The 20,033-nt window shown below is 57.1% G+C and overlaps 2 protein-coding genes across 7 annotated transcripts; both read right to left on the reverse strand.

Moving 5' to 3' along the window:
* Window positions 1-1,935: 1,935 nt before the first annotated feature.
* Vps28 (vacuolar protein sorting 28 homolog (S. cerevisiae)) lies at window positions 1,936-6,037 on the reverse strand. 3 transcript variants are annotated; one of them, XM_013520278.1, is made up of 10 exons: window positions 5,643-5,769; window positions 5,146-5,213; window positions 4,625-4,653; window positions 4,472-4,509; window positions 4,128-4,217; window positions 3,196-3,301; window positions 2,986-3,087; window positions 2,524-2,577; window positions 2,356-2,447; window positions 1,936-2,226 (listed from the first exon to the last, which is right to left on the reverse strand). In XM_013520278.1, the coding sequence occupies exons 1-10, from the start codon at window positions 5,672-5,674 to the stop codon at window positions 2,109-2,111; spliced, it is 729 nt and encodes a 242-aa protein (XP_013375732.1). In that variant the 5' UTR covers window positions 5,675-5,769; the 3' UTR covers window positions 1,936-2,108. The 3 variants fall into 3 exon arrangements, with proteins under 3 accessions (XP_013375732.1, XP_005395945.1, XP_013375733.1); XM_005395888.2 differs by lacking the exon at window positions 5,643-5,769 and adding an exon at window positions 5,902-6,037 and having other exon boundaries at window positions 2,109-2,226; XM_013520279.1 differs by lacking the exon at window positions 5,643-5,769 and having other exon boundaries at window positions 2,109-2,226; window positions 4,128-4,227; window positions 5,146-5,210.
* Window positions 6,038-6,685: 648 nt separating this feature from the next.
* Tonsl (tonsoku-like, DNA repair protein) lies at window positions 6,686-19,744 on the reverse strand. 4 transcript variants are annotated; one of them, XM_005395890.2, is made up of 26 exons: window positions 19,640-19,744; window positions 19,461-19,556; window positions 19,234-19,376; window positions 18,588-18,771; window positions 18,221-18,350; window positions 17,696-17,867; window positions 17,498-17,612; window positions 16,779-16,924; window positions 16,543-16,695; window positions 16,168-16,293; window positions 15,834-16,023; window positions 13,774-13,856; window positions 13,595-13,684; window positions 13,167-13,239; window positions 12,899-13,062; window positions 12,701-12,824; window positions 11,827-12,566; window positions 11,647-11,723; window positions 11,160-11,310; window positions 11,014-11,092; window positions 10,239-10,540; window positions 9,897-10,068; window positions 9,108-9,283; window positions 8,515-8,588; window positions 7,910-8,043; window positions 6,686-6,940 (listed from the first exon to the last, which is right to left on the reverse strand). In XM_005395890.2, exons 1-26 carry the CDS (start codon window positions 19,662-19,664, stop codon window positions 6,756-6,758), a joined length of 4,104 nt encoding a protein of 1,367 aa, XP_005395947.1. In that variant the 5' UTR covers window positions 19,665-19,744; the 3' UTR covers window positions 6,686-6,755. The 4 variants fall into 4 exon arrangements, with proteins under 4 accessions (XP_005395947.1, XP_005395946.1, XP_013375739.1 ...); XM_005395889.2 differs by having other exon boundaries at window positions 11,160-11,313; XM_013520285.1 differs by having other exon boundaries at window positions 16,779-16,927.
* Between the last annotated feature and the right edge of the window lie 289 nt (window positions 19,745-20,033).

Raw genomic sequence — 20,033 nt, forward strand, 5'->3', positions numbered from 1 at the left:
AAATAAATAAATAAATAAAACAAAACAAAACTGGCTTTCCTCCTGGGCTGCCCTAGGACCACTGAACCCCCTGGAGACTGGGCCAAGCCAGCTTCTTCTGGCCACCCACTGTTCAAACTTGTTTTTGGCCTGGGCTTAGCAGACCAGGCCTTCCTCTATTTCTGTGCCAAAGGAACTGCTTGAGTCTTTGATGGGTTATACTCAGCCAGCCCTCCCTGAGGGGGCTCTAGTGTTGGTCCACAGCTTTTCTGGGGTTTTTTGGTGGTGGTGGTGGTGTTTTTTTTCCCCAGTACTGGGAATCAAACTCACAACCTTGCACTTGCCAAGCAGGCACTGTGCCACTGAGCTAAATCCCCAGCCCCAGCTTTCCTGTTCTTGATTCATGTGTTCCCACCTCTCCCAGCACCTCTTTTCTAGCTCAGGTATCCCTAGCTTCCCACACATCTGCCACCCACACCAGCAGCCTGGGGCTGATTTTCCTCCAGACACAGCTGGTCCTCTGAATACCCTCTGTCTTCTACAACTCTGGGCTGATCCTGCATTGTCCCATCAACCAGGAAGCTCACTGTATTTGTCCCAAGTATAAAACTAGAACATAAACTCATGTTCATAAAGGCATTATTTACAACAGTCAAGAGTTGGTGCTGGGTGTGTTGGCGCATGCCTGTAATCCCAGCACTCAGGAGGCTGAGGCAGGAGGATCCTTGCAATTTCGAAACCAGCCTGGGCTACAAAGTGAGCTCCAGTCCAGCCTGAGCTGCATAGCAGGACCCTGTCTCAAAAAGACCAAAAAAAAAAAGAGTTAAGAGTCAAGCATGGTGGTACATACCTGTAATCCCAGCACTTGGGAGGCTGAGGCAGGAGGATCCTTGCGAGTTCAAGACCAGCCTGGGCTACAAAGCGAGCAACTGAGCTCAGGGCCAGCCTGAACTGCATATCAAGACCCTGTCTCAAAAAAACCCAAAACAAACAAACAAAAAAAGCAGCAGATTATTAGCTAGGTGTGGTGGCACACACCTGTAATCCCAGCACTCTGTAAGGCTGAGACAAGAGTTGCAAATTTAGCAGGGTGTGGTGGCGCAGGCCTGTAATCCCAGCATTTGGGAGGCTGAGGCAGGAGGATCGCTGTGAGTTTGAGGCCAGCCTGGGCTACAAAGTGAGCTCAAGGCCAGCCTGAACAGCATAGCGAGACCCTGTCTCAAAAAAAAAAAAAAAGACAAAAAAAAAAAAGAATTGCAAATTTAAACCTAGCCTAGGCAACTCAGTGAGACCCTGTGTCAAAAAGGGTTGGTGAGGGGCTGGGGATTTAGCTCAGCGGCACAGCACCTGCCTGGCAAGTGCGAGGTCATGAGTTTGATTCCTGGTACTGGAAGAAAAATTTAAAAGAAAAAATGAAAAAAAGGGTTGGTGATACAGCTCAGTGTGAAGGCCTTGGGTAAACAAATGAAGGAATGTAACACATTGAAAACAAGTGCTAGTATTAAATTCTACCACGTGTCCTCTGCAGAAGAACACCATGGCCACCACAATGTGAAACAATGTGCCTCTGGGTGGTACTGTTTGCTATTGTTTCTGGAGCACTGAGCATGAAGAATAAGGTATTACAGGCTCCGACAAGTGTCCACACAGCTGTGGCCTCTGGCCTGTGAGTGCACAGGTGTGACACCCTGGTGGGGGTGGTGGCAAGTAGCCACATTGGTCACCAGACTCTAGGCATACTGGGACCAAGTGGAAGTTTGTTCTCCAAGTCAGTGCCGTGGAAATTCACACAGGTAATGATACCCACTGGCCCTGAATGAGACGGACTGTGTGTGGAATGAGCAACAGGGCCATGCCACCACACTGGTTTGGGGGCCAGTAGCTGGAGGGGCTGTATCAGCGCCTGGCCCAGGAGCCAGGTCCCTGCCAAGTCAGGAGGTTGAACAGACCACAGCAGGCAGGAAGATAGCATCTTTATTGGGGGTGAGTCCTGACAGCACAGGGGCAGGCGTCTGTGGACATCAAGGTTCACGGAGATGTCCTGGGCAGGTGTACACATTGCAAAAAGACACCATGAACCATCCCTGTTAGGCTGCTACCTCCACATCTCCTGTGAGCCACATGGAGGCTCAGGAGTGCAGGAAGCGGTTGAAGGCGTTGTAGGCTGACTCCAGGTCGAAGAGCATCTGGCGTACCTGGGCGTCATCCAGCTCATCAGAGGCTGACATGCCACTGAGGGTCTGCAGCCTAGGGGCATAGCAGTGCCTGAGTGAGGGTTGCAGGCTAGGTCGCAGCAGGAGTAGCAGCAGCAGCAGCAGCAGCAGCAGCAGCAGCAGCAGCAGCAGCAGCAGGTCTGCAGCCCTGAGAGGCACTCACCATTGGTTGACTGTCTGGCGGCCCTCAAAGTCTGGGGGCAGATGGCTCATGCGATGCATAGTCTCCATCAGCTCCCTCAGGTCAGGCTGGATCTACAGAAACAGGGATAGAGCTGAGACCCCCACCTTTCCCCTCCCCCTGACCCCCACTCTTACCCTGGTCCTGTACCTCATCCATGGCGCGAATCTCCAGGCGTAGCTTGTCCATGACTGTGATGAAGAGCTGCAGGGGTGGGTGTGAGGCATCTTGGACCCGCTCAGGTTGCAGAGAACCCCTCACAGCTCACAGGCCCAGGGTTAAGCCCCTACCCCTTCCTCTTCAACCTCTTCCCCACACCCTGCTCCCCAAGCCCAGGGCTCCTCCCTGCTGGGGTAGGGGTGAGTCTCCTGAGACTGTAGGAGTTTGGGATCCTGATTGTGAGGGGTGATGTATGGAACTGGGTGAGGGGCACCAGAGTAGGCCCTGTGCATGTCCCCCTCACAGGCCCTGTAGGCAGCCAAATGGGCCTGGGAAGGGGGCTCTGAGCGCTGCCTACCCTCATCCACAGTGAAGTCCCTCCCCACCCTGCAACTACAGCAGGAAGGCCTCTCTCCTAACTGCCACAGGTCCCTCCAAGGAGGCCGGGCGTACCGAGACCACATCTGCGATGCAGCGGTTGAGGTTGCCCTTGTCATCCTTGATGGTGATGGGTCGGTCCTCTTTAATCCTCTCCATGGCCAGCGGGCAGTCCAGCTGCAGGGAGCCAACATGGGTGCTGGGGCTCTGGGGCCTTGCTGCAATGGCCCCACACCTGAGCCCAACCACACCCTTCCAGCCGAGTGAAGGGACTGGCTCACTCACGCGGAACTTGCGGCAGAATTCGTCGATGGAGCTGATTTCTGAGCCTTGAACCTGCCTGAAGGCAGCTTTATACTGGACCAGGAGACGGGAGCAGGCTGCAGTATACCTAGGAGAGATTGACAGCTGCCCTAAGCTGGGACAAGCCCTGCCAGCCCATCCTGCTCTCCCTCAGCTTTGGCTGTTCAGACACAGGACAGCTCTAATGAAAGACTGGTTGACAGGTCACAGGAAGCTATTGTGGGTCAAGGGCTCTCATTAGATTTGTACAAGAGCTCTGATCAAGAACAGGGAGAAAGTCAGCCGGGCATGGTGGCGCACGCCTGTAATCCTAGCACTCGGGAGGCTGAGGCAGGAGGATCGTTGCAAGTTCAAGACCAGCCTGGGCTACAAAGTGAGCTCACAGCTGGCTTGAACTGCACCGTGGTTGAAGACCAAAAAAAAAAAAAAAAGAACAGGGAGAAAGGACCAAAATATGACCACCACATAGACGGTGCTCACTGACCTGGACATCAACAGTGAGCTGAGGCCCAGTGCCTGCCTGGCCTCTGGACCACAGTGTTGGCATCCACTAGAAGTTTGTCACCTCAGTGAAGCCTCTGTATCCATGCTGGGCACCAGGCCTGGGCAGTACCATCCCTCAGGTTGGGCAGTGAGGTTCCCACTCACCTTCAGAGGTCTTTCCATCAGCAAGGTGAACCAATCTATGCCTGGGGACAGGACCCAGCCACACCCATTTGAGTGCCTGCCCTTTAGCAACAGATACTTCTCTATCCCTGCAAGGCTTTTCAGGCTAAGGCAGTGCTAAGGCCACTCCCTAGAACCTCAGAGCACCCCCAGGATGGGCACCCCTATCTTAGGCAACCTATGTAGGGCAAAAGCAGGCTTTGGAGGATGGGTGGCTCCATTCTGGCCATGGGCTGTGAATCACTCACTCATTGGGGGTGACGCAGTCCTTTATGTATGCTTTCTCCAGTGCCTGCATCGTCTTCACCACTGCAAACAGCTCTGCCATGTTGTCATACCTGAGACAACCTGTCCATCAGGCCACAGCCATGAGACAGGGAAAGCCAGGTTTCTGGAGCCCAGGAGGCTAAAGGGCATGGGGACCAGGGGTACAGATATGGCAGAACTGTCAGCCTGCCTCTCACCCCGTCCCTGGCAGGTGGTCCTTAGATACTCTCTTTCCACTCAACCATCAATGTGGCAGTGGGTTTGGGGGAAGCTACTCTGGGGTGGGAGGGTGGGCATGAGGCGGGCTGCCTGGATGCTGACTTACTTCTCCCGCTCTCGGGCATTCTTGTACAACTTCACTTCCTGTTGGGCAGAACAGCAGCATATCAGCCAGCGTGACTGGGTGGCTGTAGGGCTTGGTGAGATCATGTGGGCGCCCACCATGGGCCAACACTGACCATGGGTACCTGCCACTCACCTCATACAGTTCCGGCTTGTTCCCGGGAGCTGCAACAGAGCAGGAAGACAGCTAGCAGCCTGGCTACAAAGTCCCAATCCAATTTCAGTTCCTTCCTTGAGGCCTCCCCACTGCTGTGTCCTGAGGCGCTCAGAGGGAGCTGGAGGATGGGGATTCCAACCTCATCCCCCATCTGTGAGCAGCAGTCTGCCTCTGAAGGGCTGAGCGCCACATGCCAGGCCGAGCTGCCCACCTGCACCTTGCAAACACTGCCATAATATACATGGTGCAAAGAAAGCTTGTCACACACAACTAAGCTCAGTGACACAGGGGTGCCCAAGATACCCGGGTTTCTGGCCACACTGAAGCCATCACCTCTGTGGCCTGTAGTGCGAAGCCCTCAGTGCTCTATCATACACCACCCGGCACCCCAGCCCCAAGCCATTTGAGTGTGGAGTAGGGGTAGGGACATACAGCTCCCCAATACCACCCACTTCAGCTCCTTCGGCAGATAAGTTTGGTCCTTCGGCCACCCTACTCACCTCCCATGCCTGGGGTGGCTGGAATCCCGTGAAACATCCTGACGGCTCTGGTGCCACAGCACGGAGACCTGGGGGGCACAGCCAATAGTATCTCAAGGAGGCCAGGACACCACAAGAACGGGGGTCCCTGGGGACCAAAGCCTCATGCCCCCCCCTTCACACAAGCAACAGCTAGGACACTATGGGGCCACCAGGAGGAAGTGAGGCATGGACAACGAATGGTGAGCAGAGCGATGGTGCGGGGCAGGTCTGCCTTGCCGTGTGGCTAAGGCAGAGAAAAGAGCAGGTGGTAGCTGATGGTGGACCTGGGGGTAAGAAAGCATGCAAAATAGGGTTTGGGGCTGAGTGCGAAAGTGCAGAGTCCCGCGGGAGGGTCCTGCCTAGTGAGGAAGGGGGCGGTGGCTGGTGCAGTCCCAGCATGCTCTGGACGTGGAACCACAGAGCCACGCAAAGATGTGAAATAGGGCGGAAATTTAAAAAGGAGGTAGGAATGACACCCTTGTTTTCGGCCTGGTGGCACCACGACCATAGGCGAACTGAGACTCGGGGCTGTCGGCAGATGGTGGGGTCCAGGTGGCGGAAAGGCCGGTGGGCGCGGCAGGGGGCCGAGTTGGAGGGCTGGCCCACTACCGTGGCGGATGCTCCTTGCCAGAGACCGGGAGAGAGTGAACACAAGCCCTCGACAGCGCCAAGCAAGGCGCGGGCAAGACGCTGACGCGCTGGTGCCGGCCGCCCTCCCGGCCCCCGCCGCGTTACCTGGGGCTCTCTCCGCCGCTCCCAGAGACAGCCACAGGGTGGGGCGCGCCCGACCTGGGACCCAGCGATCCCCAGCGCCGCTTCCGCGCGTCGGAAACAACTCGGATCCACAACTCGGCGCTCGATCCGTCCGCCTGCGTCTTTGCGACACTTCCGACTCCTGGCCACGCCCCCCGGAGGGGGGCCACAAACCGGAGCTTAGGGGCGCTAAGTGGTTGTGGGGAGTGGTTGTGAACCTCTGGTACGCATGCTGCAGCGGACTATTTGTTGTGGTTTTTTTCTTTTTTTTTTCCTTTTTAGAGACAAGGTCTCGCTGTGCAGTTCAGGCTGACCTTGAGCTGGTGGTCTCGAACTCAGAACAGTCCTCCTGCCTCAGCCCCCCCACCCCACCCCGCTGGGATTACAGGCCTGCGCTATCACGCCCGGCTGTTTATTTATTTATTTATTTATTTTTGGGGGGGGGGTCCAGTACCGGGAATCGAACTCACGACCTTGCGCTTGCCAGGCAGGCGCTGTGCTGCTGAGCTAAATGCCCAGCCACCCCGACCGTTTATTTTTGAGACTGTGTAGCTGTGTAGTCTAGGCTGATCTTGAACTCACTTTGTAGCCCAGGCTGGCCTCGAACTCGCAGTGCCTTCTCCCGCCTCAGCCTCCCAAGTGCTGGGTTTATAGGCTCGCGACACCACACCCGGCTTGTTATCACTGAAAGCTCTAAAAGTAGACCTGGGTAGAAGCAGAACCCAGTCTCACAGATCTCACCCATCCGCTCACCCACCCCTCAGGCAGCAATAGCAAGGGAGGTAGCAGTAGCTCTGTTTATTGAGGCTTCTGAGATGGGAAGGGTAGGGCGGGGGTCAAAGGCGCTGGAAGAAGAGCTTGGGGCCTCGGTCCAGTAAGCATGGCCCCTGGGCCGGCAGTAGTTGTTGAAGGGCATCACGGTCCTCAGGGCACAGGCGTCTGCTGCACAGCCGAAGCTCCTGCAGTTGTGTGATGATTTTGTCCCAGAGGCCAGGGGCCAGGGGTCCCTGGATTGCACAGCCTGCACGGGGCAGAGAATAGCTTTAACCTGTAGGAAGGAGCTCCCCGCAGGCTGGGGTCAGGCGCACAGTGCTGTGCTCATAAAATGGACTTCACAGCGATGCTTGCTCATCTACATCGTGGGCCAGAGAGGTTCAGGAGGTCAATGAACTGCCAGGGCTTGATCCTCAGGCAAAAGTCCCTCTAGGCTCAGGACCTCAGGGAGCTGGGGGAGGAAAGTGAAGTGCCAGGAATCCAGGTGTGTGAAGTACAGGGGATGAGGGAAAGAAAGAACTGAGGCCTCCCCTGTGCACAGCCTTTGTCCCTTGAGGCTCTCCGTCCAGACCCAAGCTGGGCCTGCCAGCGGTTGGTTCCTAGTCCACCAGATGCACCTCTCCTAGAGCTGTCCTCCAGACAGCTGAGGTGGGGCTGCTCTGGTATGGCTGGGGAAGAAACTACATCAGGCCACAGCTTGGACAGATAGGATCTGAGCAGTCTGCCAGGAGATAGGGTCCTTTGGTGGTAGTTTTCACCACCTGGGCGCTGGGCTTCCTCTTCCTCTGGGCTTCCTGCTACTAAGTATGAGGAAATCCTATGGAATAGGGTCCTTCCTACTATGGTATATACACCTTCAGGGTCAGGCTGGATGAGCCTGAGGCAGAGATCCCCAGGCTCCCCTGCCTCTGGCTTATACCCCTTCCCTTCCTTCTCTTCGTACTTTTATCCCTCCTGCTTTCCCTTCCTTCCTTTGACGGGGGTCAAACCTAGAGCCTCAGGGATGCTAGATAAGTGCTCTACCGTTGAGCTTCATCCCCAGCCCTCAGGTCCCTTTCTTGTCTTGCTGCATGTGGCCTCTCACCATTTAGCCTCATGGAGCCTCACCACCTAGCTAGTGGCAGTGACAGCTCCTTAGGAGCAGCAACCTGGCCTCAGGCAACCAAGTTGTGTGGCAGGCTGGGACACAGCAGGGGTGGCCAAACCCAGCCCTCACCTGACATGCCAAGGAAGCTGAGGCCTTGGGACCTCTCCTGGAGGGCAGAAAGGAGCTCTTCCAGGCTGGTACAGCTGATCTTGGGGTTGGCAGACAGGTCCAGAGAGATGAGTGAAGGGCAGAGAGGGAGACACCTGAGAAAACATGGGGAGTAAGGACTTAGCTCCCAGGGCAGCCCTCATGCCATCACCAGAGATGATTACCCAGCAGGCTTTGCCTGGCCTAGCATGAGTGGAAGCTCCTCAAAGGCTAGCAGCACTGGCCAAGGCTCAGGACTGTAATAGCCACCTTTGGATGTGCCTGGCCAGGCTTGGGCACCACCTGACACTCCTCTGCAAACCAGCCAAGGTTTTAGGGCCATAAGGGTAGTGGCCCTTGTGTGGGTTGATGCACAAAGGGTGACAAGAAAGGACACACAAGAGGAAGGCTCTGAAGAGCCCCAGGAGCGTAGATGAAAATTCAAGGAAGGTAGCATGCCTACCAGGGGCAGCCCGGGTCAGGGTGGAAGCAGAACGGACCCAGCACTACCTGACCCAGCTTGTGGGAGGTCCCAGGCCTTCAGATCAGGCCCATTTAGGATGATGGCAGTGGGGTGGGGGTGTTACCTGCTCAGTTCTCTCACAGCCTTGTCACTCAGGTAGTTTGAAGATAGGGTCAGATGGGCCAGAGCACAGCCTTCCTGGAAACAAGCACAGTCCAAACCCTTCAGTTTGGAGCCAGAAAGCATCACTCCTTCCAGGTATAAGTTATACTTGGGATGCTGTCATGTGGAAATCATAGGGACGTACCCTGTCTGGAACCCCCAGAAGAGGGCACAGGGTGTGTGTGTGTGTGGGGGGGGAGGTCCTTTGGAACCTCCTGAAGAGGACATAGGGCGTGTGTGTGTGTGTGTGTGTGTGTGGGTCCTTTGGAACCCCCAGAAGAAGGCACAGTGCGTGTGTGTGTGTGTGTGTGTGTGAGGGTCCTTTGGGACCTGCCTGGTGTGGGGAGGACATTCTAGTCCTAAGTGTCTTTCTAGTGACCAGGAAGTCACAGCCCACAGCAGGCTTATGTACAGACGTGCCAAGCTATTCTTCCTAAGACTTACCCTCTCCCTATATCCCTTCCCAGGCCCCCAGGGCTTCAGCTCTGGAACCATTGGCCTCTGGTCTCTAATATCCCCCTATTTTGGCTGGGCAGCACATTCCCCAACTTATACCTTGGTTAGGTATCTGACTACAGGTTCCATGAGGCCCAAGTCACTCTTGCCAGCTGCCACAGAGTTGAGCTCTAGATGCAGAAGGGTACAGGTGGGCAGGCTCTGCAGGGTCCTGGCCAGGGCGGGGGTGCCAAGTGGGTTGTACGACAGGGACAGGGTCTTTAGGCGCTCAGCATCTGCAAGTGCCAGAACCTGTCAGCCTCATGTGGCCACCACCTATCCTGAACCCCACAACCAAAGTTCCAGGCCCAAAATCTTTGCAAACCCTTTGGAGAAACTTATCCCTGAATTTTGTGTGGGGAAACTGAGCTGAGAAAAAAGCTTTATCTGTTTCTCCTGCTGGAGATGGGGCCTTGGGCCAGAACATCTGTCTGGAGGCCAGGGGAGCATTGCCACCACAGCTGCCCAGTCCCAGGTACCTCCCCTGGGTGGCCCCAGTTCCCATCTCTTGGCCCTGGGGCTGCTGTCTTAGCATTCTGGTGAGCTCATGGTGGAAATGCTTGGACCTGCAGAAGGTTCAAGCCATACGCACAGGAAATCTTCAGGGGCAGAGACAGCCTTCCTGGCACCCTACTAGGTGTGGTGTAGCAGGGGCTAGGGTGAGTTTTGGGGGGACAGCCCAGGCTGGGCACACACCACATGCTCCTTAGAGCCTAGACAGTTCTACCTGTGTGTTTGCAGAAGCTGAAGAAGCCACACTTGACACGCCTGATATCCCAGGGCCTTCTGCTCAAAGCCCACGAGTCCCCTCACCTAGACTCAAGGAATAGACCTGCCTGGTCAGCTCACCTTGGAAGGCACTACCCAGGGCTGCCTGGTGGCTCAGGAAGAAGTTGGACCCAAAGCCACAGGCCTGGAGACGCAGGGTACTGAGCAAGGGGCAGGCCCGCAGGATGGAGGCCAGGGCCTGGCCAGAGCCATCTCCCAGAGGGTTCATGCTTAAGTCCAGCTCCTCCAAGTTCTGTGGAAGACATGGGTGGGCCCTGAGCTCCCAGTCCCCTCAGAGGGTCTGGTCTCTTGTACAGGCCTGCACCAGTGTGGAGCAGGAGCCAGCTCTCCAAGGCAACCCAGTGACTGGCGAAATGAGAACCCTGTTGCTTCCAGGCTGCTGAGAATGTCCTGGGCCTGTACCTGCAAAGTGCCCTGTCCTGTAGGGCCTCCAGCAAGCTGGCGCAGACCTTCCGGGCTCAGGTGGTTGGAAGAGAGGTCAAGGAGGACGAGGCTAGGCATAGTGGCCAGGGCAGCCAGCAGCTCAGTGGCGCATCCATCCCCCAGGCGGTTCCCTGCCAGGCGCAGCTCACGGAGCCCAGTGTGCATCTTGAGAGCCCGCAGCAGAGGCGTGAGCTGGGCCTGGCGCAGGGCTAGGGAGCATGTGCTGAAGGAGGGGCCTGAGCCCTGGCGCTCCATGGCCCGCAGCACCTGCACATGCTCCCCTAAGGAGGGAGATATGGGTCACTTGGGGCAGAGACAACACTCTTGTCTCTGAACCCTGTAGGGAAAGCAGGCAGCCTGGGAGCTAGGCTGAGCCCACTCCCACAGGCATAGGAGTCAGTGCCATTGGAGCCCCCTGTGCGGGCTCTGCTGCGGGCTCTCAAGATGCACACTGGGCTCCATGAAGCTGGTCTCCTCATCCCAAGACAAGTTTCCTGCTGAGGAAGCTCGAGCCCACACCAGCCTCTTTCCTGGGCTTCACTTCTGCAGTGTGGGTTACTTTACAATATCCCACCCATTCTTCCATGAGCTCTGGCCTGTCTGCCCCACCTGTTGCCCTCATGTATGGCAGGTGCCAGGCTGGAGGGGTGCCCAGTGGACCTGGGAGTAGCATGGGTGGGTAAGGCCTGCATGCCCAGACCTTCAGCCCAAGCTTCCACTTCCAACCAAATCTAGGGTCCTCCAGGGCCCTTACCTTGCCCCAGGCTCTGGCAGGCCCTGTGGTAGCGGTCCGTCAACGGGGGGAGGTCCCATGAAATTACTTCAGCCAACACCTAGGAAGCACAATGGGTGATTATCCTAGCAAGGGGAACAGCCCATGCTCGTGGCCCGACTGCCCACCTCGTCATTGCTCTGCAGGACATCAGGGATGGGGTCCTGAGGGGCTAGCAGGGCCCCCTCCTTCTGTAGAGTGAGCTTCGGCAGCAGCCCAAAGGTCTGGTAGTAGCGTTGGGCAGCCTGTTCCGCCAGCCAGGCCACAGAGTGGGCCTCACTGCTGTGGGACAGGTTACACACTGAGTCCAAGAAATGCCCTGGGGCATTGCCATCCCTTCGTGCCTACACCATCCTCATCTGGCTTTTTCTGTCTTTCTTGGACCCTGGACATTCCAGGGACTTGTGCATGAGCCTGTGCAGGACAAGCTCACTCGGCACTCTGGGGCACAGTAGGGGTGGGGGTTGTAGTCAAGGGAAGTCTTATCATGTGTCCCATCCTGACATGCACACACACAAGGGCCCTGTGTCTTCCTGGAATAGAGCTGCAGGATAGGCATGGTGCTGCAGGATAGGCCTGGGGGCTGGGGCTGGGACAAGGCAAGTGACGCCTTACCTGTGTGGCACAGGGATGAGGAAAAGGTGATCCTGAACTCGAACTCGAACTCGGAGAGGAGCGGGTGGAACCAGATTCTGGCAGGTGGGGGCAGAGAAAGGAGCAGTCAGAAAAGACAGAGGCCTCCACCCCACTTGCCCACACTGGGATGCCAGCTCCACTCCCACCTGGTGCACCCACCATGGACTGGCTTGCTTCAGGATTCTCTCCACTGGGCCCCGAGGCCGTGGGCATGACGGGATTCCCAGAGGGCTCTGCAGCCACACTTCCGACTTTGTTCAGAGGACTCAAACGCTTGAAACAGGTAAGGCGGCTCTGTTTGGTCCGGACCCCAGGTCTGATGGGGCGCTCCTCGTCTGACCCTGAGGCACTGCTGCCACTGTCCCCACTGCCCTGAGGGCAGGCCAGGCGAGATGGGCGGCTGTATATCAGGGGTTCATCCAACTCTAACCAGTCTCCAGCCAGGCATTCCTCCTCAGGAATGAGTGCTGCCTGGGGCATTGGGCCTTCACTTGTGTCCCTAAATGGGCCAGGTCCCTGGCAGCGGCTCTGAGCACTGCCTACACCTCTGATGGCCGCCTGGTAGGCTGCTCGACTGGTGCTTGCTGTGGCTGCCTCCCTACTGCTGGCAGGACCAGATGTCCAGGCCTCATCCTGCTGTGCCAAGGCAGAGCGCCTCAGCCTCTTCTGGGATGGCCCATGGGGGCTCACACTGTCCTTATCCTCTGAGCTGCTGCTGCTAGCCAGCCTGTGCCTGCTCCTTCGAGGCCTGGCCACAGCTGATGCAGTCTGGGCTGGTGAGATCCTAGCATGGGCTGGAAAGGCTAGGGGTTCAGAGCAGGGGCTCAAGGGAGGAGATATCTCAGGGTCAAATAGATGGTTACTCAGGACAGTCCGGGGAGCCGGAGTGTTGTGAGAGGCTGTAGGAGAGAGAATCTGTCATGAAATAGTGTTCAGCACCTCCCACCCTGCTACTTACACTACAGTGATCCCTTGGAGCCAGACCTCAGGGCCCAGTGGTGCTGTCCCAAGGGACAAAGGAGATGCTACTTGCCTGAGCCCAAGGAGGCTGCTTGGAGCCTCCTCTCCATGGCTGCTGCCTTCTGTCGTGTCTCAAGGTCCAGGTCCTTGCAGTACAGCTTCACCCACTGCTGCAGTGTCTCCAGTGGGCTGTGGCCCTGTGTAGCACCTAGCTGAGCAAAGCACAGGTAGCCCCACCTGCCAGCCCTGCCTCCACCCACACCAGGCTCACCTTCCTGGTTTGGAGGGTGACAGACGCCCCTCGCTCAATGAGCAGCTCAGCCACCTCAAAGTGGCCACAGGTGAGAGCGTCATGCAGAGGGGTGATACCCTCACACCCTTGGCCGCCAGGATCATCCACTGAGGCCCCATGGTCCAGGAGGAAGCGGACAATCTCTGTGGGCCAGACGACATGAGCCCAGCTCCCAGCACCAAGCTCAGGCCCCTCCTCACCCCCCACACCCTCCCCATGTGCCAGGTCCTACCCGTCCTCTGCTTACCCAGGTGCCCATAGTTGCAGGCTTCATGCAGAGGCGTCCAGCCACAGTAGTCCCGAGGGTTAAGAGGGTGGCCCTGTGACCAGTGACAGAAAAGACCCAGCCTTTCATGCCCGGCAGGCTGGCCTGGTCCCAGGGGCTTTGTGGCTTGAGTAAGGCTGGGCCCCACAGTCTATTGCTTTGTTGGTCCAGCCCTCTTGTCCTCTGGTCCTGGGTCTCAGCAGTAAGAGCAGAGCTTACCCTATCCCCCTGCCTGGGTGAGCAGCCATCATGCCTCCTCCAGCATCTGAGCTCCCCAGTCCCTGGTGGACTTGGGCCCATAGGTCCTACTCTAAAGATGATGGAGATCTTGGCCAAGCCCACAAATCCTCTCGAATGGAACTAGGGCCAGCCCACCTGCTTTACAAGGTGCATTTGGGGTGGCAGCTCACCTGCTTTACAAGGTCCTGGACACGACGCAGACGGCCTTCGATGCAGGCTCGGTGTAGCAGGGTCTCACCCATGTCATTGCGCCGGTTCCACTGTACGGATAGCAGCCCGGGCCCAGGCAGAGGTGTGAGGGGTTGGTGGTGCTGCTGGGCCCGAGGTGGGGTAGGGAGCACCATCTCACCTTGTTCACCTTCCGCCGGCCCAGGCAGCCCTGACGCTCCTCATCCTCCTCTGCCTCCCGGGATGGGTCATCAGCATCATCCTCTGGAACAGAGCCAGCCCAGCTTTGAGCCTGTGGAAGGCCAGCAGAGAAGCCCATCCAGACTCCCTAACTGCTAAGGAGAAAAATGAACTTTGGGGACAGTGGGCTTCAGGGCTCCTTAGCCAGGTGAGGTCAAAGCTGACTGTCTTTCCCCAGCCCTCCCTGACAACCCACTTCCACCCACGGCACCCACCCCGGCCTCTCTGCACCACCCAAGCCTGCCTCTCTCTGTCCAGCCTGTGCTGGCCTCTTACCCCTGCACCCAAGGAGCACAGTAGGTGACCAGTCTCCATCCCCACTTGCCCACCTCTCTTCTGGGACGCACTCTTATGAAGATAAATCACCCCTTAGGCCAGTGCCCTGCATGCACCTGGATTCCCAGCATCCTCCCCTGCATCTGGTGATTCTTGCTAGACTCCCTTTCACCAAGTCCTCTCTTCCTGACTGGCTGCCTCTAGCTCCTTTCTATACCCTTACAACCCTTATACCCTTCTCCTTCACTGGCTTTTCTCTCCCCAGACAGCGTATTGCTAAGTCACTACTTTACCCAGGGTGGGCCTGTGATTCTCCTGGCTCAGACTCCCAGACTGCTGAGATTATAGGCATGTGCCACCACACCCAGCTCACTGGCCTCTCTTGCTATGCCTGCCTGCAGAGTGGCATTCCCTGAAGTTCCAGTCCTTGGTCCTCTCTTCCCACACCACGTACACACCAGTGACACCCAAACTGACCTCTTCTACAAAGTATAGCCCCAGCTTCTTTTTTTTGTTTGTTTGTTTTTGAGACAGGGTCTCACTATGCAGTTCAGGCCAACCTTGAGCTCACTTTGTAGCCCAGGCTGCTCTGAAACTTGCAACGATCCTCCTGCCTCAGCCTCCCAGGTGCTGGGATTACAGGCATGCGCCACCACACCCGGCGAGCCCCAGCTTCTTCTGGCTGCTAGGCCACTTGCCTTGAGATTGTGGAAGTCCATTAAATTCATAACTGGAGGCAGGGTCTTTCCAGAGACTCATACCCCAAATCTTTTTGAGTCTTTTTTGAGACAGGGTCTCACTATGCAGTTCAGGCTGGCCTCAAACAACGATCCTCCTGCCTCAGCCTCCCGAGTGCTGGGATTACAGGCATGCTCTCTCATACCCCAAATCTTGTGGACAGGCTTCCTACCACCTGCTGCTCAGGTGGAAACCAGTCTACATCTGCATACCTCTCAAACTGCTCTCAGCCCCCACAATCTGCCTCTCCTGCTCTGTCCCCACAATCTAAGCTCTCTGTTCCAGTCAGTGTCTCGTATTCACCCTCTGCACAGCTGGCTGAGATGGCCTTTTTTTTTTTTTAAATCTGTTTTTATTTTTTATTTTTATTTTTATTTTTTGGTTTTTTTCTCCAATACCAGGAACCGAACTCACGACCTTGCGCTTGCCAGGCAGGCACTTTGCCGCTGAGCTAAATCCCCAACCCCAAATCTGTTTTATTTTTGCTTTTTCTTTTTGTTTTGTTTTGGTTTTGGTTTTTTTGGTACTGGGAACTGAACACATGACCTCACACTTGCCAGGAGGCAGGCACTGTGCCGCTGAGCTATATTCCCTGAGCTGGCCTCTTGAGTGTGTGTACTCTGGCCCAGGACAGCAAGGCCCTCTGTGACATACTCTTGTCTCGTTTGCCCTGGGCATTAGACACATGCCTCTACTGAGACCATCTCCTGGGCTCTGGTCCCATGTAGCCTTCTCTGGCTGATGCCTACTCAACCTGGCCACTGGGCTTCCCCAGGCTCCCCGCATGCTGTCAGCCTCCTTCATCCCCTGCCACAGAAGGACTTGTTGCCCTGTCTGCCTGTGACTATTTCCCCACCACAAGTTCTCAGCAGGTTCTGTGAGGACCTAGAACCAACTCTCAGCATGCTAGCACAAGGCCTAGCTCAGGCCAGAGGAATAACACTGGGTGTAGTCCCCACAGCAATCAGGGCAGCACTCAGCACTCACCACTCTCTGAGAGTTCCAGCTCGATGGTCTCCAGGGCCTCGATGGTCCCTTCCTCCACCTCTTCCTCCTCCTCCTCCTCTTCCTCCTCTTCCTTGGCCATACTTAGCTCCTGAAGTTTGGTTTCAGTGCCAGGAGCATCTTGGGGCTGCAGCCTCAACTGCACGGTGTAGAGGTGCTGTAAGACCTGCCTCTGAGGAGCAGAGGGGGGATGTCCTGCTCAGGGATGGGGGCACGGGCATGGAGGGAGATGTGAGTGTGGAATAAGGGGGACAAGCAAGCTACAAGGATGCTGGGCTTGTTGGGGACCCAGTGTGGGTAGGACCAGCTCTTGTACCTCAAGCTGGGGCCGCTGCACCTGCTGGGCACAGTTGAGAGCCTTCTGGAAGCACAGTGCCAACAACTCATATGCATCACCAGCCTCCTCACGGGATAGTGCGATGTTGAGCCAGGTCTTGGCTTCCTGGAGCAGAGCAGAAGGGTGAGGTTGGGGGTTGCTGCCCACCACAACCACCGGCCTCAGTCATACGCTGGCTTGTCCAGCTGCCCACATGGAACAGAAACATGGGCCTTGATCCTGCCCTATCTCCTTGGAAGGAAGTGCCTGCCCAGTGGTGGTATCCAACCATGCCTCCTGGCTGGACAGCAATGGCCCCACAGCAAAGTCATGGGGACAAACCTGTTGGGAGGATGGGCAAGGGGGGATATTTACCTCCAGGGCATTGCCTTTGCGCAGCCTCAGTTCCTCTTCGTAGTGGTGCACAGCCTGGCGATGGTCCTTCATGTCTCCCAGCGTGGTGGCCAGGGACACGTGGATGATGGCCAGCTCAAGGTCTGGTCTGTTCAGCCGCTCAGCAAAGTGCAGCTGAGGAAACCAGTATGGTGAGGTCCACACCCACTCAGCACCTCGCCAGCCCTTAACTCCCACTCTAGCCAGGAGCCACAAACCTGCTTCTGATAAGCCTCAGCTGCCTTGGGGAAGTCGCCTGCTTTGGAAAACAGGTCTCCCAGCTGCTCACAGATGGCCATGGCGCCCTGAGGGTCACTGCCCTCAGCTTCCTCCAGCTGTTGCTGCAACTGGACCACTGCCAGCACTGCTGGAAAGAGTCTTGTGGGAGGGGCAGCATGGCACAGCGCCCTGACCCAGCTTCACCCTTACCACTCAGTTCCCTCTGGCAGGTCATTTAACCCCACCATGTCTCCCGCTGGCCGGTAGTAAACCAGAACAGTAGGAGAATCTGCATGGAGCACCTTATGGATTAAAACAAACATGCACAACAGCCTGGAATGGAGGCTGGCTTGCAGCACAGGCCAACCACTGTTAACTACCTCTGTCACTGTGGTTAGTGTCTGAGCCACACGCATGCCACCTGCTCTCCCATCCCAGTAGAACAGTGGGGTGAGTATGGTCTCCAACTTGTCAATAAAGATGCTGCCTCATGAGTACAGACCAGGCCAGGGTCCCCCTCACATTTCAGTGCCCCTTGTTAGGCTCAACTAAAAGCAAGAATCTCCTCTGCATAGGGACCTGCCCCTCTTGCTTCAAGAGGCCCCTGCTAAAGTTGCTGCTTCCCCAAGGACCTGTGCTTGGGCCTCCTCTGCTGAGGGAGCAGAGCCCTTCCCACCCTTTCAGGCTATTCAGCCCTCAGCCTTCTGTCCAGCCTCACCATACTTGAGGCTCTGGCAGACTGCTGCCCTCTGTGCAGGCTTCTGGGAACCCAGCTTATAGGCCTTCTTCAGAGCTCGTTTGGCAGCCAAAAAATCTCCCAGATCTTGGAGGACCTGGGGAGCAAAGAAAGATGAGCCTGCACACTCCCCAAGGCCCACGCCCACCCAGGTAATACACCTAGAGTTGGTGAGACTACCTGTGAGACTACCACACAGCACTCGCTCTCCATGAACCGCTTCTTCATGGCACGAGCGCACTCCCGGGCCCCCTCCAGGCAGCGCATGGCCTGAGAATGCTGCCCAGCACGCCAGTGGATAGCACCGAGGTTGTAGCGGGCACGATACAGATCCTCATAGAGGTGGTTATGCCTGCAAGGGGTGAAGATAACAGGTGCTAAGAATGCCCAGGACCCTCTAGCTTTGGAAGAGTGGACAGAAAGCACTCAAGCATTTAAGATGGCACTGAGGTGGAGGGAACATCCAGCCAGTTACAGGTACCAATGTCATGCAGACCCCAACCCTGCCTGCTACAGTCTTGGGGCCCAACTCTGCTTGTCCCTAGCTTCTACTGCACATGTGAGAGGCCTCTCTGTTCATGGAAAATCAAGAGCCCAGCCGGGATGCTCTCTCAGGGGGATGCTGGGAGCTACCCTCATGACAAAGCTACCCTTCGACTCACGACGAAGCTCACACTCCCTCCTGGGGTGGGGCTGGGGACTCACTCAGCAAGAAAGATGCTCTTCTTGAAGTAGGCATTGCACAAGGCCATCTGCTGCAGGCTCTCAAAGGTAAGACCCAGGTTGAGGTACAGCCGGGTCCTCATCTCACTCAGCTCTCGCTGGGTCAGTGTCCCTGGAAGATGCCCCCGGCCCCACAACCTTCAGCAGATCCTCCCCAGATGGGAGTTTCCAGCTTTGCCCCCACCCTTCCTTCTGCCTCTCAAGGTGAGAGGCACGGGGCTTGCTACAGACTGTGTGAAGAGCACAGAGAGTAGGTGCCTGTCAGATTGGAGTGGATGGCAGCATATGACTTTAAAGAGGGAGGGGCCTGAGAGGCAAAAGGCAGAGAGGCTGGGGCAAGGCCACCCACCCTCTAGCTTCTCATCCACAATAGCCAAGCTCTTCTCAAAGGCAGCCTGGGCCTGCAGCAAGGCCTCCCTCGACTGGCAATGGTCATAGATATCCAGGTGAGTGCGGCCAATGGTGGCCCAGGCTCTCTGCCGCTCCGTGTGGTTGGACAGGGAGCCAGCCAGTTCCAGATAGCGGTGCTGGTGCTGGTGTGGAGAAGAAAAGCCACTGAACTGACCCCACCTCAAACAAACCCACAAGTTCTGACCCCAGGGGAAGCTACTCTTTCCCAGGAGAGCTCCCTGTTACCCCAAAGCCCCACAGAACTGGTCACATATACCACCTCTGCTCTGCACCAAGGGCTGTCTGTGGTGATAGCAGCTCCATGCTGCAACTAGCTAACGTCCTTTGTCACAAGAGAAGACCGGAGGGGCTGGGGATTTAGCTCAGTGGCACAGTGCCTGCCTGGCAAGGGCAAGGTCGTGAATTCGATTCCCGGTACGGAAAAAAAAAAAAAAAGAGAGAGAAGACCGGGAGTCGCTGGTATGCTGCCCATGGTCCCCAGCAGCAATGGGTCCCCTCGATTCTCCCAATACAGAGATCAAGTAATAGTTCCCCTAATGGCTCTTGCCACCTCCCTCCCCTCCAGGGAGGCCGCAGTGCCTTACCTGCAGGGCCGCAGAGTAGTCCTGCATCTCGGCCAGTCTCTCTCCAATCTTGCGGTGGGCCACCGCGCAGCCCAAGGGGTCCTGGGCGCCCTCCAGCAGCCGTAACTCTTGCCGGTGTTCCTCCAGGGCCTCCGCGTAGCGGCCTGGAGAGGGGCACGGCGCCGTCATCGGCCGGGCATCCCGGAAGGGTAGGGTCCCCACCGCACCAGGCGCCTGCGTGCGCTCACCATGGCCGGCCAGCAGTTCCCCCAGCTGGTGGCAGAAGGCCGCCTCCTCCCGCGGCTGCCCGCTCCTCTGCGCTCTGGCCTTGGCCTTGCTCAGCTCTGCCGGGAGGAAGGACAGTGGGGGGCTCAGCCGAGGTCCACTCCCCACCCCAAGCCAGGCACCCGCGCCCCGAGGGACTCACGACGAAGCTCACGATCCAAGATCATGATCGCGCCGAAGCCGCGGTCGCAGAATCCGGACTTCCCGCGCTCGGCGCCGAGGACCCGCCCAGATCCCGCCTCTCCCAGCCTCCGTGTTGGCCACGCCCAGATCCCTGCGCCTGCTCCGTCCTGCCCGAAGGCATAGAAGCCGAGGCCCCGCCCTCTCACAGGGGTTGGGTCTTAGCGGGTGCCGGGGTGCGTAATGCCAGACCCCAGGTCTCAGTCACGGGTGTCAGTCACCCTCGAGGCCTGGGCGCAGAGAGGGTAGCTTCTGGTGCAGCACCCCCGTGATGGGGTCTTGTGGGTCATAGTCTGCTGCAGCCACTGGCTTGGGCACCCACCTGGTTGTCTACAAGTCCACCTGCCCTTTTGTTA

The sequence above is a fragment of the Chinchilla lanigera genome, unplaced genomic scaffold, assembly GCF_000276665.1.
Source record: "Chinchilla lanigera isolate Chin_1 unplaced genomic scaffold, ChiLan1.0 scaffold00053, whole genome shotgun sequence".
NCBI classification, from domain to species: domain Eukaryota; kingdom Metazoa; phylum Chordata; class Mammalia; order Rodentia; family Chinchillidae; genus Chinchilla; species Chinchilla lanigera.

Excerpts from the sequence above, each read along its gene's own strand:
- Vps28 (XM_013520278.1), bottom strand. The coding sequence starts at position 5,674 with ATGGTCGTGGTGCCACCAGGCCGAAAACAAGG. Across the intron at positions 3,302-4,127 it reads GACTGCGTCACCCCCAATGA|GTATACTGCAGCCTGCTCCC; the intron begins GTGAGTGATTCA and ends AATCTCTCCTAG. Across the intron at positions 2,448-2,523 it reads AGATTCGCGCCATGGATGAG|ATCCAGCCTGACCTGAGGGA; the intron begins GTACAGGACCAG and ends CTGTTTCTGTAG.
- Tonsl (XM_013520284.1), bottom strand. The coding sequence starts at position 19,664 with ATGATCTTGGATCGTGAGCTTCGTC. Across the intron at positions 16,928-17,497 it reads CTGCCAGAGCCTCAAGTATG|CAGTGCTGGCAGTGGTCCAG; the intron begins GTGAGGCTGGAC and ends GACTCTTTCCAG. Across the intron at positions 13,240-13,594 it reads TCCAGGACCTTGTAAAGCAG|GGCCACCCTCTTAACCCTCG; the intron begins GTGAGCTGCCAC and ends CACTGGTCACAG.